Source organism: Salvelinus alpinus, chromosome 4, assembly GCF_045679555.1.
Source record: "Salvelinus alpinus chromosome 4, SLU_Salpinus.1, whole genome shotgun sequence".
Lineage (NCBI taxonomy): Eukaryota > Metazoa > Chordata > Actinopteri > Salmoniformes > Salmonidae > Salvelinus > Salvelinus alpinus.
Genome location: NC_092089.1, coordinates 83,393,269 through 83,409,286, shown reverse-complemented (window position 1 = coordinate 83,409,286; position 16,018 = coordinate 83,393,269). Strand labels below are relative to the sequence as shown.

At 40.0% G+C, this 16,018-nt stretch overlaps 1 protein-coding gene across 1 annotated transcript; it reads left to right on the top strand.

Moving 5' to 3' along the window:
• Positions 1 to 6,155: 6,155 nt before the first annotated feature.
• LOC139572522 (uncharacterized) lies at positions 6,156 to 8,772 on the top strand. The gene is made up of 6 exons (XM_071395243.1): positions 6,156 to 6,258; positions 6,658 to 7,008; positions 7,245 to 7,601; positions 7,769 to 7,885; positions 7,994 to 8,049; positions 8,191 to 8,772. The coding sequence occupies exons 1-6, from the start codon at positions 6,216 to 6,218 to the stop codon at positions 8,320 to 8,322; spliced, it is 1,056 nt and encodes a 351-aa protein (XP_071251344.1). The 5' UTR covers positions 6,156 to 6,215; the 3' UTR covers positions 8,323 to 8,772.
• The last annotated feature ends 7,246 nt before the right edge of the window (positions 8,773 to 16,018 follow it).

The following is a 16,018-nucleotide window of genomic DNA, read 5'->3' as shown; positions in this document are numbered from 1 at the left end:
GTTCCTATTCCACAGAAGTATGCTGCCTCATCTGATCTGCTGATATTGTTGATGATGAGAAGATATCCAACTTTTACTTTCTCCATTGTGAAACGTAGGTCATTAAACTCTCCATTAAGAACAAAATTAGCTGATTTTCTCTTTTCTAGAGTTGCCACAACTTGGGGCATTTGACCAGCAGTTTGCTTGTACCAGTACAGCCACTGGAAATAATCAATTGTCTCTGAGAAGAAACATGGAAGAGATACAGACTCGCCGAGCTGAGCTGTGGTCAGTGGAATTTGCAGAGGAACTTCTTCAGAGTGAATCAGGACTACACAAAAATTGAAAGAAATCAGTTTTTCAGCTATGCTATCCATTCATTCAGACAATTCATATTTTTTTTTATATATAATTATATACATTATAAATATTGCAATCCAATCTTTGCACCTGAATTGCCCACAAATATATTGCCATCGTAATTGCATCATATTAAATCTGAAGACATACAGTATCTTTTCAATCAGACATCATTATATGATCAGTTTGAAATGTTTCTATCCAGTAAGACAGTACAGTATGGGACAGTTGGTTAAACTGGTACTTACACACTTGACTGACTAACATCCAAACAAGGTTGATTCTGATCATCTTGATGTGTTGTAACAGTTGGTCTACAGTCCCCAAGTGAAACGACTGATGTAAGGAGAAATATAGGCTGATTTGAATTCTAAGAACTACCTGATTGGTTGAAAAAAACTAAAGTTCAACATTTCCTGTTCCATTTCAAACCAATAAGCAGTTAGTGTAATCAAAAGACCAGTGATATGTATCTGGGACTATAGTTCTATAATGCTTCTCTTACTGTAATCTGTTGGCTGAACGCTTTAGGCTTACTAATTGATACCATACTTATGTCATATATCTCTATTTGACCATAATGCCTTTTGCATGGTTTACTAGGCCTACTTCTTAGCCCACCTATCTTAATTGCCTCTCCTCAGTAAGATCTTAGCATAATCTCTTATGTAAATTAACTTCTTAAAGTAAAATGATTGCCTTAAAGAGATATTATACAAAAATATGAATTTATTTGATGGCATAACAATTATTCTTATAACTTGAATCATGAATAAAATGATTTTATCAATAATTTGACACACAGCCATGCAATCAAGTGTAATTGTCAAGTCAAGTGTAAGCACTGTTATTGTGAAGTGGAAACATCTAGGAGCAACAACGGTTCAGCCTGCAATGTGATAGGCTACACAAGGTCACAGAATGGGACTGCCAAGTGCTGAAAAGCCTAGCGCGTAAAAATCGTCTGTCCTCAGTTGCAACACTCACCTCTGAGTTCCAAACTGCAACCGGAAGCAAAGTCAGCACAATAACTGTTCGACGGGAGCTCAATGAAATGGGTTTCCATGGCAGAGCAGCCACAAACAAGCCTAAGATCACCAAGCGCAATGCCAAGCATTCTTATGAAAGAAATGTCAGTGTCACGTGAATACACACTTATTGCAGTTTGGCTCTCTAGAATCATATGTATGTAGCACCCTCAGCATCTATAACTATGGATAACTTAACAAACAAAACTGTTGTGATAAACATTGCGATAAGAGTCTCCTGGATGGACTGGGTCAGACTCTGGCTGCTGCTCCACTGTCTTGTAGTCAGACTTCTGACCATTTCCTAAATGAATCAGAACATAATGAGTAATTATCAGACTTTCAAATAGTATAAGAATAACATATTTTACTGCAATCTTTCCATAGGCTGAGAAATTACAAATGTACCGAGCAAATATTTTGTTTAATTACTGAACAAATTATTGTCCAACTAACCTAATTTATAAATATAAATTAAAATGATTTGTGCCATCTCTAAATTCCACAGTCATCTCTCTTCCAATTGCACAATCGAACATGGCTTCATCTTCTGGGATCATCTTCATGATAGGAAGGCAAAACATAATCTGATCCAATTTTACATTGAAGTGTGAATTATTAAATCCGGAGTGAAACACAGGCTCTGTAAAATATTTCAGCATTGATGCGAAATGTTGTGGAATACGTCCCACAGTTTGCTTGTACCAGTGCATTTAATCATCGCTGAATTTTTCTACTGGGAAAACACATAGTGTCACGCCCTGGCCATAGAGAGGCTTTTATTCTCTATTTTGGTTAGGCCAGGGTGTGACTAGGGTGGGCATTGTAGTTTCTTTATTCCTATGTTTTCTATTTCTTTGTTTTTGGCCGAGTGTGGTTCCCAATCAGAGGCAGCTGTCTATCGTTGTCTCTGATTGGGAATCATACTTAGGCAGCCTTTTTCCCACCTGTGTTTTGTGGGTAGTTATTTTCTGTTTAGTCTCTGTTACCTGACAGAACTGTTCGCTTTCATGTTGTTACTTTGTTCAAGTGTTTTTTGATAAATAAATAATCATGAACACTTTTCACGCTGCGCTTTGGTCCACTCCTTCCAACGACAGGCGTTACACATAGCAGGATCACCAAGTTGAACAGTGATCACTGGTTTTAGCAGGTTAACATGGTCTACATCTAAATCAAATGGAAACAGAAACATAAGCATACTGTAGCTATCACACAGTCAAGGACAAATGTTAAACAAGACAAAACAATAGTCTGTGAAAATCATTCCAGATGAAATACGTTTATTTTGCTTTCTTTGTTTATTAACACTGACTCAAGTTATTATTTATTTTTAGATGGTATGTGTGTTGGTTGAACGTTCTACATGTCAATTTGTCCTACCCTTCAAGAAGCTTGAATTATATTGAATTGCACAGCACCACAACAAAACATTATATTCTACCAGTGATGAAATTGTACTTACACACTGCACTGAGAATAATCACAGCAACCCCTAATCTGACCATCATGGTATGTAACATTTGGGGAGGTGGTGTTTGTTTGGTCTGTGCTTAAATGACAACCAATGATCAAATATTCAAACTTGAAAACATACCTCATTGGCTGGAACATAGTGTTCAATACTTCCTGTAAAATGGTCCAACCCGTGACCCATTTCTTCGGTAAACCTGACAAGCCTGTTATGTCACAGGTCCCGTGTGGCTCAGTTGGTAGAGCATGGCGCTTGCAACGCCAGGGTTGTGGGTTCAAATCCCACGGGTGGACCAGGATGAATATGTATGAACTTTCCAATTTGTAAGTCGCTCTGGATAAGAGCGTCTGCTAAATGACTTAAATGTAAATGTAAAATAAGGTCACCACCGTAGCTTTCATGGTACTGTATACTATGGTGTCTCATATATAGTTTATTTTTAAGTGCCTAATTGTCCTATCCACATTACTTTTTGTTGTTGTATGGATACATGTGTACATTTTATATAATGTATTATAGATGATGCCTGTACTATTTTTGACCGTGATTGTTTTTAGTGTCTCAAATGTGGTCTCAATGTGGTTTTAAAAATATTTGTACTTTGTATAATTGTACCATTGTGGTTTGAAACTTAAATACATTTGTCTAACTAACTATATCAATGAATTTCTTATTTTTTCTGTCTGTCTGCACAGTACATTTGCTATATATTTCCAGCCTTTTTACTTGTCCTGTTTCATTGAATTGTTTTTGTCATGAAAACATCTGACTGAAAATGCACTTGTTTCCCTTGTAGGTGTTTTGACTACAACACTGTGAGGTCCTATATCGAAGTGGTCTGGGATCATTTAAGGTAGACTGGGTTGGTTACCTGAAAGCTCTCAAGTGTCCGGCTAAACAGGCAGTAACCAGTGGACCACTCAGGAACCTATGGTCTTAAAGGATACAAGCACAACAACATCTGTTAAATATGTGTATGTGACCTATAAAATGTTATTTTATTTGATATTTGTTTTTTACAACCAAATGTCTATTTTTGATGTAAATGGCATGTTATAGAAGGGTCCAGACACCTTTTTGTCATTTCAAATTTTTGAGAAACTTACCCCAAATAGAAAATCACTTCCTCATTATCGTGTAGTACGGAGGCCCTGAAAAAACACGAACAAAGGCTCCAAAAACACCCAAATACATCCTTTTAGAAACGTCAAAGCTCTCAGTATAGGGATGCAGGTCTTTAGATGTTGTACACATGAGATGACATAAACTTCTGACCCACTGGAATTGTGATACAGTGAATCATAAGTGAAATAATCTGTCTGTAAACAATTGTTGGAAAAATTACTTGTGTCATGCACAATGTAGATGTCCTAATCGACTTGCCAAAACTAGAGTTTGTTAACAAGAAATTTATGGAGTGGTTGAAAAACGAGTTTTAATGACTCCAACCTAAGTGTATGTAAACTTCCGACTTGAACTGTATATATATAAAAATATGAATATCATGGTGGACACCTAAGACTTTGTATGCAATGCCCTGATACATTTAGTGCTCAAATCTCTGATAACTGAACAATGAGGTGGACACAAGGAATAGTGTTTTTGTAATTTGTTATAGGCTGTTTATAAGGACACTTAAATGTGGCTCATTTGACCAACATCCCTAATTTATTGATGGTGCTGGCTGCGCCAGGTTGGATCTGAATGCATGTGGATGTCCATAAACATTTTCATATGGCATATTGCTTTTATGAAGATTTTAGAATATTCACATGAAAATCTGTCACTAATTGGATGGAAACCTAGCTAAAGACACCCTAGAGACTCTGGCAAGTGCACCAGTCCAGTGTCACTTTGATTATGCCTGCACATCAAGGTTCACCAGCAGCCACAAACATCTAAGGATTATGCTTCCAGCCAAACAAACTTGTAAGAATTGTACCTGAACTCCCCTCTCATCTGGAGGTTGAGCATCTCTGTAATGTGTCTGTTTCTATGTAATTGTAGATGTATTTACGTACAAAATAGGGACCACAATGGAAATAGGTCCCCGACTTTATTGTGCAATACACACAAAAAAAACAAAAAAATTACTGACAAATAAGGTCAATCAATCAATCAATCCAAACTGTGCAGCAGCCAATTGATGAATGGAAAAAGACATCTGAAACAAAACACCAAAAAGTTTAATGACATTCGGAGATTGTCAAGCAAAGCCTTCAATACTTGGTAAGTCTACAAGGTAGGGAGGGATGTATTTTCTGTTTGTCGAGATTGCCATAGTCTAGTTATTGTGGTGTTGAAACCGAAAACTGTCACGTTCCTGACCTGTTTTCTCTTGTTTTGTATGTGTTTAGTTGGTCAGGACGTGAGCTGGGAGGGAATTCTATGTTGTGTGTCTAGTTTGTCTGTTTCTATGTCAGCCTAGTGTGGGTTCTCAATCAGAGGCAGATGGTAGTCGTTGTCTCTGATTGAGACTCATATATAGGAGGCTTGTTTTGTGTTGGGAGTTTGTGGGTGTTTGTTACCTGTCTCTGTGTTTGTGGTCTGCACCAGATAGGTCTGTATCGGTTTTCACGTTTGTTATTTTGTAAGTTGTTTGTAGTGTTCACTTGTTCTTGAATTAAACATGTTGAGCACTGGCTACGCTGCATTTTGGTCCTCTCCTTCACCTCAGGAAGAAAGCCGTTACAAAAACCATGATAATGACATGCCCGAAGTCAGTAAGCTTTGTTTATTGGTTGTGTGGTGCATTGGCACATAAACTTGTCGGTGGAAAATTCATTGCATATATTTTATATAATCATAAATATGGCATCAAAATGTTGAAAATCTGATTACCTCTAGCTGATCATTGTTTGCAGCTGGATCTGATCGTAGTGTAATGAAACAGGCAGGGAGAGTGAGCACATCTGTGGTGGTCGGTGAACCCTCAACCTTCGGGCCCATAGCCCTGCGTGGCATCGACTGTGCCACAAAAGCAAGCTAAAGTGGCAAAGTCAATATCCACATTTATAAACACAGTTATTGTTATTTGTGGTTGTAAACATTATTTTGAGTAAATTCTATAAGGGGGGAGAGTGTTTAATCTATTTTACAGTAGAAGGGGAGGGTCATTTGAAAATATTTTTCACTTTGGGGAGGGGGGTGCTTCTTTTATGACACTGAGTTGGACCAGCCCCTCCCCCCAATAAATGTATGTCTGTCCCTTAGGTAACCAACCAGGTTGTTGGTGGGAAAATCTAACAGGAAGTGTAGCATGATTTAGTTTTCTCCAGCCTATCAGATAGGTCTGTGAGTATAGACTTTTCATTTTTGCATTTCATGGGCAGAGGACAACTGCACCAGACGTGTAAGAGCTACTCACCAAGATGATCAAAATTGGAGTGATCGTGGTACTTCTCAGTGTGATGTGTAAGTGAAATTCCAACCTTAACCTATTTTTCAATAATGAATGGCTTAATTCCAAGACCCTAGTTCTGGACTAAAACTATTCTTAATGGAGATTCTGAAAAGCATTCTACATGGAGATGGCCTAGTCTGTGTCTAGGAAAGCTGCCGTTTATCATGTATTTCTGATATGCAGTTCATGATACTAATCTGAAATGTTAAAGGAAACACGGTGCATATGGATAAAAACTGTGGACATGTTTCACCTCAAACACAATTGAAGGTGTTACAGAAAAAAATATTTACAGAAAAAAAAAATCCCATTTAAGTTGAGTGTTTCTTGTAAATGCATTGCATTATCACTTTATAACGTAGGCAATAGTTGTATTTTAATTGCCATGGCTATAAAATGTGTTTTTACAGATGTGACACAATGCAGTGATGTTCAGTATCAAACTCCAGTTCGGGAGGTTCATCCTGGGGACCCAGTGACTCTCTACTGTGTTTTTTCAAAGGAAGATATCAATATGTTCTGGTACAAACAAATGGTTGGGCAAAAGCCTCAAAGTATTGTAACAATGACAAAATATGATGTGCCTGTATGGCACAAGGACTTTAACCATTCACGTTTCAATGTGGAGAAGGCTGATGCTGATGGGATGTATCGACTTGCTATTACAAACACGGACCCAACAGATGAAGCTGTTTACTATTGTGCAGTGAGAACAGCCTATGAAGTCAACTTTATCAATGGGACTCTTTTACTATTGAAAGGTAATCATAGTGCCTAAATACTATTAACATTAGTACATTTACATGTTATTCACACAGCTCCCTTTGTACCCACTGTGTTGTGTTGATTGTTTGAATGCTAATAGTAGCATACACATATGTGTTATTACAAAATAAAAACTCTCATTAATGTATACAATTAGCTGACAAAACTGTGCTCTTTGAATCTTTGTGAAGCATGTGATACATTAGAGAATCAAAACATGTATCCCATTTAGGTAAGAATCACCAAAGGTCACACTACCATACTGTGGTGCAGAGGCCAGTGTCTGACCCAGTCCATCCAGGAGACTCTGTGACTCTACAGTGTACAGTACTCTCTGAGACCTGTACAGGAGAACACAGTGTGTACTGGTTCAGAGCCGGATCAGGAGAATCCCATCCAGGAGTCATTTACACCCCTGGGAACAGGAGTGATGAGTGTGAGAAGAGCCCTGAGACTCCCTCTCCTACACAGAGCTGTGTCTACAGCCTCTCCAAGAACATCCTCAGTCTCTCTGATGCTGGGACTTACTACTGTGCTGTGGCCATATGTGGTGAGATCCTGTTTGGCAATGGAACAAACCTGAATATTGGTAGGTATATATGTATATATCTCAAATCTAAAACATTCTTATCAACTGAAGCCATGATTAAAGTTTGAATAGTATCAGTTCTTGAGGTACACCTAAAAAAACATCCAAAGAACTTTTTTTTACATAAGTATGAATGCCAAAACTATAATTTTGTTGTACATTTCTAGAAAAAGCAACAGATCCTGTAATCATTGCTCTGGGAGTGACCTCGGCCGTCTGTCTGATTGGGATCATTGTCCTCATCTGCACCAGACATACTAGACCAGTTTGTGAACATTGTAAAGGTGAACTGTTTAACGTTGCAAATTGTTAAGGATTATCTCAAACTGTTTGGCAAATTTCCCTTTGAAAGTCTAGTAATTTTGATGCTTTATTTTTATGAATGGAAACAGTGGGTGCTTCTCAGCATATCGGACATGACAACTACACTAGAGAATCAAGCAGCAAGGTAAACACAGCAAAGTTGTCTAAACAGTATTGTCCAGAAATGTAACATGGCATTACTTTTCTCACCTTATTATTTAAAACTACGTATCATGTTAGGGTTTAATAGTTTATAATAGTTTGATGAAAATATTACTATTCACAGGATCAAGATGCAGATACCCTGAATTATGCTGCATTGAATTTCTCTGAGAGGAAAACTAAAAGAGGAAGAAAGAAGAGAGAGACACCACAGGAGAGTGTGTACTCTGATGTCAGGTATTCAGACTGGGACTGAACTGCAGTGCAGAGGAATACTTTTTGGTCAAAAATCGATTTTTTTAATTGCTATTATATACTTTAATTGTCAAGACAAAAAAGCAACACTCTTTTTGTATCATAGGGCATCAGGGTTTTTCTCATCTCTGCAACCCAGAAGCAAATCTAATGTCTAGACTAATGTGAGTAGCAGAACCAAGAACAAATCCTCTTTCCTCTATTTTATTGTTCATGTTTTCACGTAATTCAAGAATTGATCCCAATTGTTGTTGTAATGTTAAATTAACCTTGTGATATTTATTTTTATTTTTTATCTAGTATACTTTGTGTAGTATCATTGCATACCACAGCATTTCTTGAGTTTGAATTCATGAATCTGTTGATGTACAGTATATTTTGCTTTATTAATTACAAAATGTACCATTGCATATTAAAACACATTTCGCCCATAAAATATTGTTTCCATGTGAACCCAGTGCAGACTCTCAAAGTTGCATTAACAATGTCATAATGAAATCATGAAAAACCACCATAACCCATACTGCTTCCCAGTGGTGATCTGGGCACCCTTTCCAACCATGTACATACTGTATGTCCACATGGTACCGTCTCCATTCAAGGACTTGACAGCACTCCCTCTTACAATTCCTGCAAGATACCCACACTGCAGTGTCACTTACACCCTGTTCACACTGCTAAACTGAGCTTTACTGCACTGCCCTGGTTGTCTGGCAAGCATAAAGATGTATGATCTTAATTTGATCACCCTGTTGCATGATCAAATTGTATTTTTCACATGCTTTGTAAACAACAGGTGTAGACTAACAGTGAAATGCTTACTTAAAATAATAGAAAGATAATAACACGAGGAATAAATACAAAACTAGTAAGATTAACATGGCTATATACACATGGTACCAGAACCAGTACCGAGTCATTGTGCGGGAGTACGAGGTAATTGAGGTAGATATGTACATTTAGGTAGGGGTAAAGTGACTAGGCAACAAGCTAGATAATTAACAGTAGCAGCAGCATATGTGAGTCAAAATAGTTAGTGCAAACAGGATCAATATAGATAGTCTGGGTAGCTATTTGGTGAAATATTTAGCACTCTTACGGCTTGGGGGTAGAAGCTGTTCAGGGTCCTGTTGGTTCCAGACTTGCTGCATCGGTACTGCTTGCCATGCGGTAGCAGAGAGAACAGTCTATGACTGGGGTGGCTGGAGTCTTTGACCATTTAGTGCTTTAGTGCCTTCCTCTGACACAGCCTGGTATAGAGGTACTGAATGGAAGGGAGCTCAGCCCCAGTGATGTACTGGGCAGTATGCACTACCTTCTGTAGCACCTTTAAAAAATAAATAAAAAATAACCTTTATTTAACCAGGTAGGCTAGTTGAGAAAAAGTTATCATTTACAACTGCGACCTGGCCAAGATAAAGCAAAGCAGTGCGACACAAACAACAACACAGAGTTACACATGGAATAAACAAGCGTACAGACAATAACACAATACAAAAAAAAGAAAGTCTATATACAGTGTGTGCAAATGGCGTGAGGAGGTAAGGCAATAAATAGGCTATAGTAGCGAATTAATTAACATTTAGCAAATTAACACTGGAGTGACAGATGTGCAGATGATGATGTGCAAGTAGAAATACTGGTGTGCAAAAGAGCAGAAAAGTAAATAAAAACAATATGGGGATGAGGTAGGTAGATTGGATGGGCTATTTACAGATGGGCTATGTACAGCTGCAGTGATCGGTTAGCTGCTCAGATAGCTGATGTTTATAGTTAGTGAGAGAAATATAAATCTCCAGCTTTAGCCATTTTTGCAATATTTTCCAGTCATTGGCAGCAGAGAACTGGAAGGAAAGGCGGCCAAAAGAGGTGTTGGCTTTCGGGATGACCAGTGAAATATACCTGTTGGAGCGCGTACTACAGGTGGGTGTTGTTATCGTGACCAGTGAGCTGAGATAAGGCGGAGCTTTACCTAGCATAGACTTTTAGATGACCTGGAGCCAGTGGGTCTGGCGATGAATACGTAGCGAGGGCCAGCCGACTAGAGCATACAGGTCGCGGTGGTGGGTAGTATATGGGGCTTTGGTGACAAAACGGATGGCACTGTTATAAACTGCATCCAGTTTGCTGAGTGGAGTATTGGAGGCTATTTTGTAAATGACATCGCCGAAGTCAAGGCTCAGTATGATAGTCAGTTTTACAAGGGTATGTTTGGCGGCGTGTGTGAAGGAGGCTTTGTTGCGAAATAGGAAGCCGATTCTATAATTAATTTTGGATTGGAGATGTTTAATATGAGTCTGGAAGGAGAGTTTACAGCCTAGCCAGATACCTACTGTAGGTATTTGTAGTTGTCCACATATTCTAATTCAGAACCATCCAGAGTAGTGATGCTAGTCGGGCGGGCAGCGAACGGTTGAAAAGCATGCATTTGGTTTTACTAGCGTTTAAGAGCAGTTGTATGGCATTGAAGCTCGTTTGGAGGGATGTTAAATTCTTATGGGCAGGTGGGACGGTAGCGTACCAACATCCGGTGAAATTGCAGAGCGCGAAATTCAAACTGCAGAATTATAAATATTTAACTTTCATAAAATCACAAGTGTAATACATCAAAATAAAGCTTAACTTCTTGTTATTATTCCAGCCGCTGTGTCAGATTTCAAAAAGGCTTTACGGCGAAAGCACACCATGCGATTATCTGAGGACAGCACCCCGCATACAAAACCATGAAAAACATATTTCAACCAGGCAGGTGAGACACGAAAGTCAGAAATAGCTAAATAATATATGCCTTACCTTTGATGATCTTCTTCTGTTGGCACTCCAAAATTTCCCAGTTACATCACAAATGGTCCTTTTGTTCGATAATGTCCTTCTTTATATCCATAAAAACTCAGTTTAGCTGGCGCGCTTCAGTCAATAATCCACCCAGTTTCCCTTCATCAAAATGCATACAAAATTAATCCAAAACGTTACTAATAAACTTTTCCAAACAAGTCAAACAACGTTTATAATCAAACCTTAGGTACCCTAATACATAAATAAACAATACAATTTAACACAGTGTCCAAAGAAGGGCCAGATGTATACAGATTGGTGTCGTCTGCGTAGAGGTGGATCAGGGAATCACCCGCAGCAAGAGCGACATCGTTGATATATACAGAGAAAAGAGTCGGCCCGAGAATTGAACCGTGTGGTACCCCCATAGAGACTGCCAGAGGTCCGGACAACAGGCCCTCCGATTTGACACACTGAACTCTGCCTGAGAAGTAGTTGGTGAACCAGGCGAGGCAGTCATTTGAGAAACTAAGGCTGTTGAGTCTGCCGATAAGAATGCGGTGATTGACATAGTTGAAAGACTTGGCCAGGTCGATGAAGACGGCTGCACAGTACTGTCTTATCGATGGTGGTTATGATATTGTTAAGTACCTTGAGCGTGGCTAAGGTGCACCCGTGACCAGCTCGGAAACCGGATTGCACAGCGGAGAAGGTACGTTGGGATTCGAAACAGTGATCTGTTTATTAACTTGGCTTTCGAAGACTTTAGAAAGGCAGGGCAGGATGGATATAGGTCTATAACTGTTTGGGGGGGATTCAAAGAGGGGGATGACCGCGGCAGCTTTCCAATCTTTAGGGATCTCGAACGATACGAAAGAGAGGTTGAACAGACTGGTAATAGGGGTTGCAACAATGGCAGCAGATAATTTTAGAAAGAGAAGGTCCAGATTGTCTAGCCCAGCTGATTTGTACGGGTCCATGTTTTGCAGCTCTTTCAGAACATCTGCTATCTGGATTTGGGTGAAGGAGAAGCTGGGGAGGCTTGGGCAAGTAGCTGTGAGGGGTGCAGAGCTGTTGGCCGGGGTTGGGGTAGCCTTGCGGTCGGATGCCAAGCAGTTGCCATACCAAGCGGTGATGCAGCCAGTCAAGATGCTCTCAATGGTGCAGCTGTAAAACTTTTTGAGGATCTGAGGGCCCATGCCAAATCTTTTCAGTCTCCTGCTAGGTAAGAGGCGTTGTCTCTTACGTTTGTATTTCCATTTCTATTTATTAGGGATCCCCATACACTTCCTGGGGTCCAAACACACTAAAGCACCCACATTATATATAAAACTAAATATAAAACAGTGAACTATGTTTGTACTAAGTGACCTAAAGATAAAACAGTACATCATATAACATCCCTACACCACCACATATCCACAGCTAAAATGTTACATACCACCATACAACAATATCACAATGTGTGAGTATGCATGTGTCTGTACCTTTGTGTGTGTCTCTTCACAGTCCACATTGTTCCATAAGGTGTATTTTTACCTGTTTTTTAAAATCTGATTCTACTGCTTGCATCAGTTACCTGATGTGGAAAAGAGTTCCATGTAGTACTGGCTCAATGTAGTACTGTGCACCTCCCATAGTCTGTTCTGGACTTGGGGACTGTGAAGAGACCTCTGGAGGCATGTCTTGTGGGGTATGCATGAGTGTCCGAGCTGTGTGGTAGTATTTTAAACAGACAGCTTGGTACATTCAGCTTGTCAACATATCTTACAAAAACAAGTAATGAATTAATAGTGCCAGACATGCACACAAACATATACAGTTGGCATTGCTGCTATGATTGTAGTTGTCCTTGATGTCCTTTGTTATTAAATTTTTTTTGCACTGTTGTTTGCTGTTTTCTTCTGCCTTCTTCTTTTTTCTCTTTTGTTCTTGGTGCATTGGGGGGGGGGGGTTCTTGGGGGTGTGGAATGGAATTATTATACATTTTTTCTTCTGGGGGGGAGACTGTGGGAGGGGTCTCGAATGGTTGAGGGACAACTATTGGGGAACTGTGGGGGGTTCTTGGAGTGTTCGGGTTCACATTTCTTGGCCGGGTGGGAGATCTGTCAACGTGCTCTTGAGCAGGGCATTGACCCTGGATGCTTCTGTGTGTCGCTCTGAATGGGAGTCTGTTGGATGACTGGTATGGTGTAGTTGTTGAGAGGCTTCACTGCAAGTATATTGTATGTTTTGGATATTCAATTTAAAATATATGATAATTTAAAAAAAAGTAATGATGAAGTCAATCTCTCTTCCACTTTGAGCCATGAGAGATTGGCATGCATGTCATTAATGGTAGCTCTCCGTGTACTTTTAAGGGCCAGCCGTGCTGCCCTGTTCTGAGCAAACTGCAATTTTTCCAAGTCCCTCCTTATGGCACCTGACCACACAACTGAACAGCAGTCTAAGTGTGTCAAAACTAGGGCCTGTAGGACCTGTCTTGTTGATAGTGTTGTTAAGAAGGCAGAGCAGCGCTTTATTATGGACAGACTTCTCCCCATCTTAGCTACTGTTATATCAATATGTTTTGAACATGACAGTTTACATTCCAGGGTTACTCCAAGCAGTTTAGTCACCTCAACTTGCTAAATTTCCACATTATTCATTACGAGACGTAGTTGAGGTTTATGGTTTAGTGAATGATTTGTCCCAAATACAATGCTTTTATTTTTGGAAATATTTAAGACTAGCTTATTCCTTGCTACCCATTCCGAAACTAACTGCAGCTCTTTGTTAAGTGTTGCAGTCATTTCAGTCGCTGTAGTAGCTGACGTGTATAGTGTTAAGTCATCCGCATACATAGACAAACTGGCCTTACTCAAAGCCAGTGGAATTTTGTTAGTAAAGATTGAAAAAAGTAAGGGGCCTAAATAGCTACCCTGGGGAATTCCTGATTCTACCTGGAATATGTTTGGGAGGCTTCCATTAAAGAACACCCTCTGTGTTCTGTTAGACAAGTAACTATTTATCCACATTATAGCAGGGGGTGTAACGCCATAACACATACGTTTTTCCAGTAGCAGACTATGATCGATAATGTCAAAAGCTGCACTGAAGTCTAACAAGACAGCCGCCACAATAATTTTATCATCAATTTCTTTCAGCCAATCATCTGTCATTTGTGTAAGTACTGTGCTTGTTGAGTGTCCTTCCCTATAAGTGTGCTGAAAATCTGTTGTCAATTTGTTAACTGTGAAAGAGCATTGTATCTGGTCAAACACCATTTTTTCCCAGAAGTTTACTAAGGGTTGGTAACAGGCTGATTGGTCAGCTATTTGAGCAAGTAAAGGGGGCTTTACTATTCTTGGGTAGCTAAATTACTTTAGCTTCCCTCCAGGCCTGAGGGCACACACTTTCTAGTAGGCTTAAATTGAAGATGTGGCAAATAGGAGTGACAATATCATCCACTATTATCTTCAGTAATTTTCCATCCAGATTGTCAAACCCCGGTGGCTTGTCATTGTTGATAGACAACAATATTTTCTTCACCTCTTCCACACTAACTTAATGGAATTCAAAAGAACAAATCTTGTCTTTCATAATTAGGTCAGATATACTTGGATGTGTAGTGTCAGCGTTTGTTGCTGGCATGGCATCGCTAAGTTTGCTTATCTTGCCAATGAAAAAGTCATCAAAGTAGTTGGCAATATTAGTTGGTTTTGTGATGAATGAGCCATCTGATTCAATGAATGATGGAGCCGAGTTGGCTTTTGTTCCGAAAATGTCATTTATGGTGCGCCAAAGCTTCTAACTATCATTCTTTATATCCTTTATTTTTGTTTCATAGTTTATCTTTGTTTTTATTTAGTTTAGTCACATGATTTCTTAATTTGCTGTACGTTTGCCAATCAGTTGGACTGCCAGACTTATTTGCCATACCTTTTGCCTCATCCCTCTCAACCATACAATTTTTCAATTCCTTATCTGTTATGCTGGTGAATGAGGACCCAAAAGCGACTTAATAGAAACAGAGTCTTTATTCCAGTCTTAAACAAAAAACGATACTCCTGGATATTATCTTAGGTAAATCCAAAACAGGCAAACTGAAATCCTCTCGTCAGTAGAGAGGAACGACTGGAGACGCGACCACAGACTGCAGGTCGCTTCGGGAAGGCACAGGCCGTAGCTGACATAGACACCTGCTCACACGCAGCATCTGAAGAAGGCAAAAACACGACAGGGCGGAACAAGGACACAGAACAGCAAACATCAAACAAGGATCCGACAAGGACAGAAGCGGAAAACAGAGGGGGAAATAGGGACTCTAATCAGAGGGCAAAATAGGGGACAGGTGTGAAAGAGTAAATGAGGTAGTTAGGAGAATGAGGAACAGCTGGGAGCAGGAACGGAACGATAGAGAGAGAGAGCGAGAGAGGGAGAGAGGGAGGGGGAGAGAGAGGGATAGAAAGAGGGAAAGAACCTAATAAGACCAGCAGAGGGAAACGAATAGAAGGGAAGCACAGGGACAAGACATGATAATCAATGACAAAACATGACAGTACCCCCCCACTCACCGAGCGCCTCCTGGCGCACTCGAGGAGGAACCCTGGCGGCAACGGAGGAAATCATCAATCAACGAACGGTCCAGCACGTCCCGAGATGGAACCCAACTCCTCTCCTCAGGACCGTAACCCTCCCAATCCACTAAGTACTGGTGACCACGTCCCCGAGAACGCATGTCCATGATCTTCCGTACCTTGTAAATAGGTGCGCCCTCGACAAGGACGGGGGGGGGGGAGGGAAGACGAACGGGGGCGCGAAGAAAAGGCTTGACACAGGAGACATGGAAGACAGGGTGGACGCGACGAAGATGTCGCGGAAGAAGCAGTCGCACAGCGACAGGATTGACGACCTGAGAGACACGAAACGGACCAATGAAC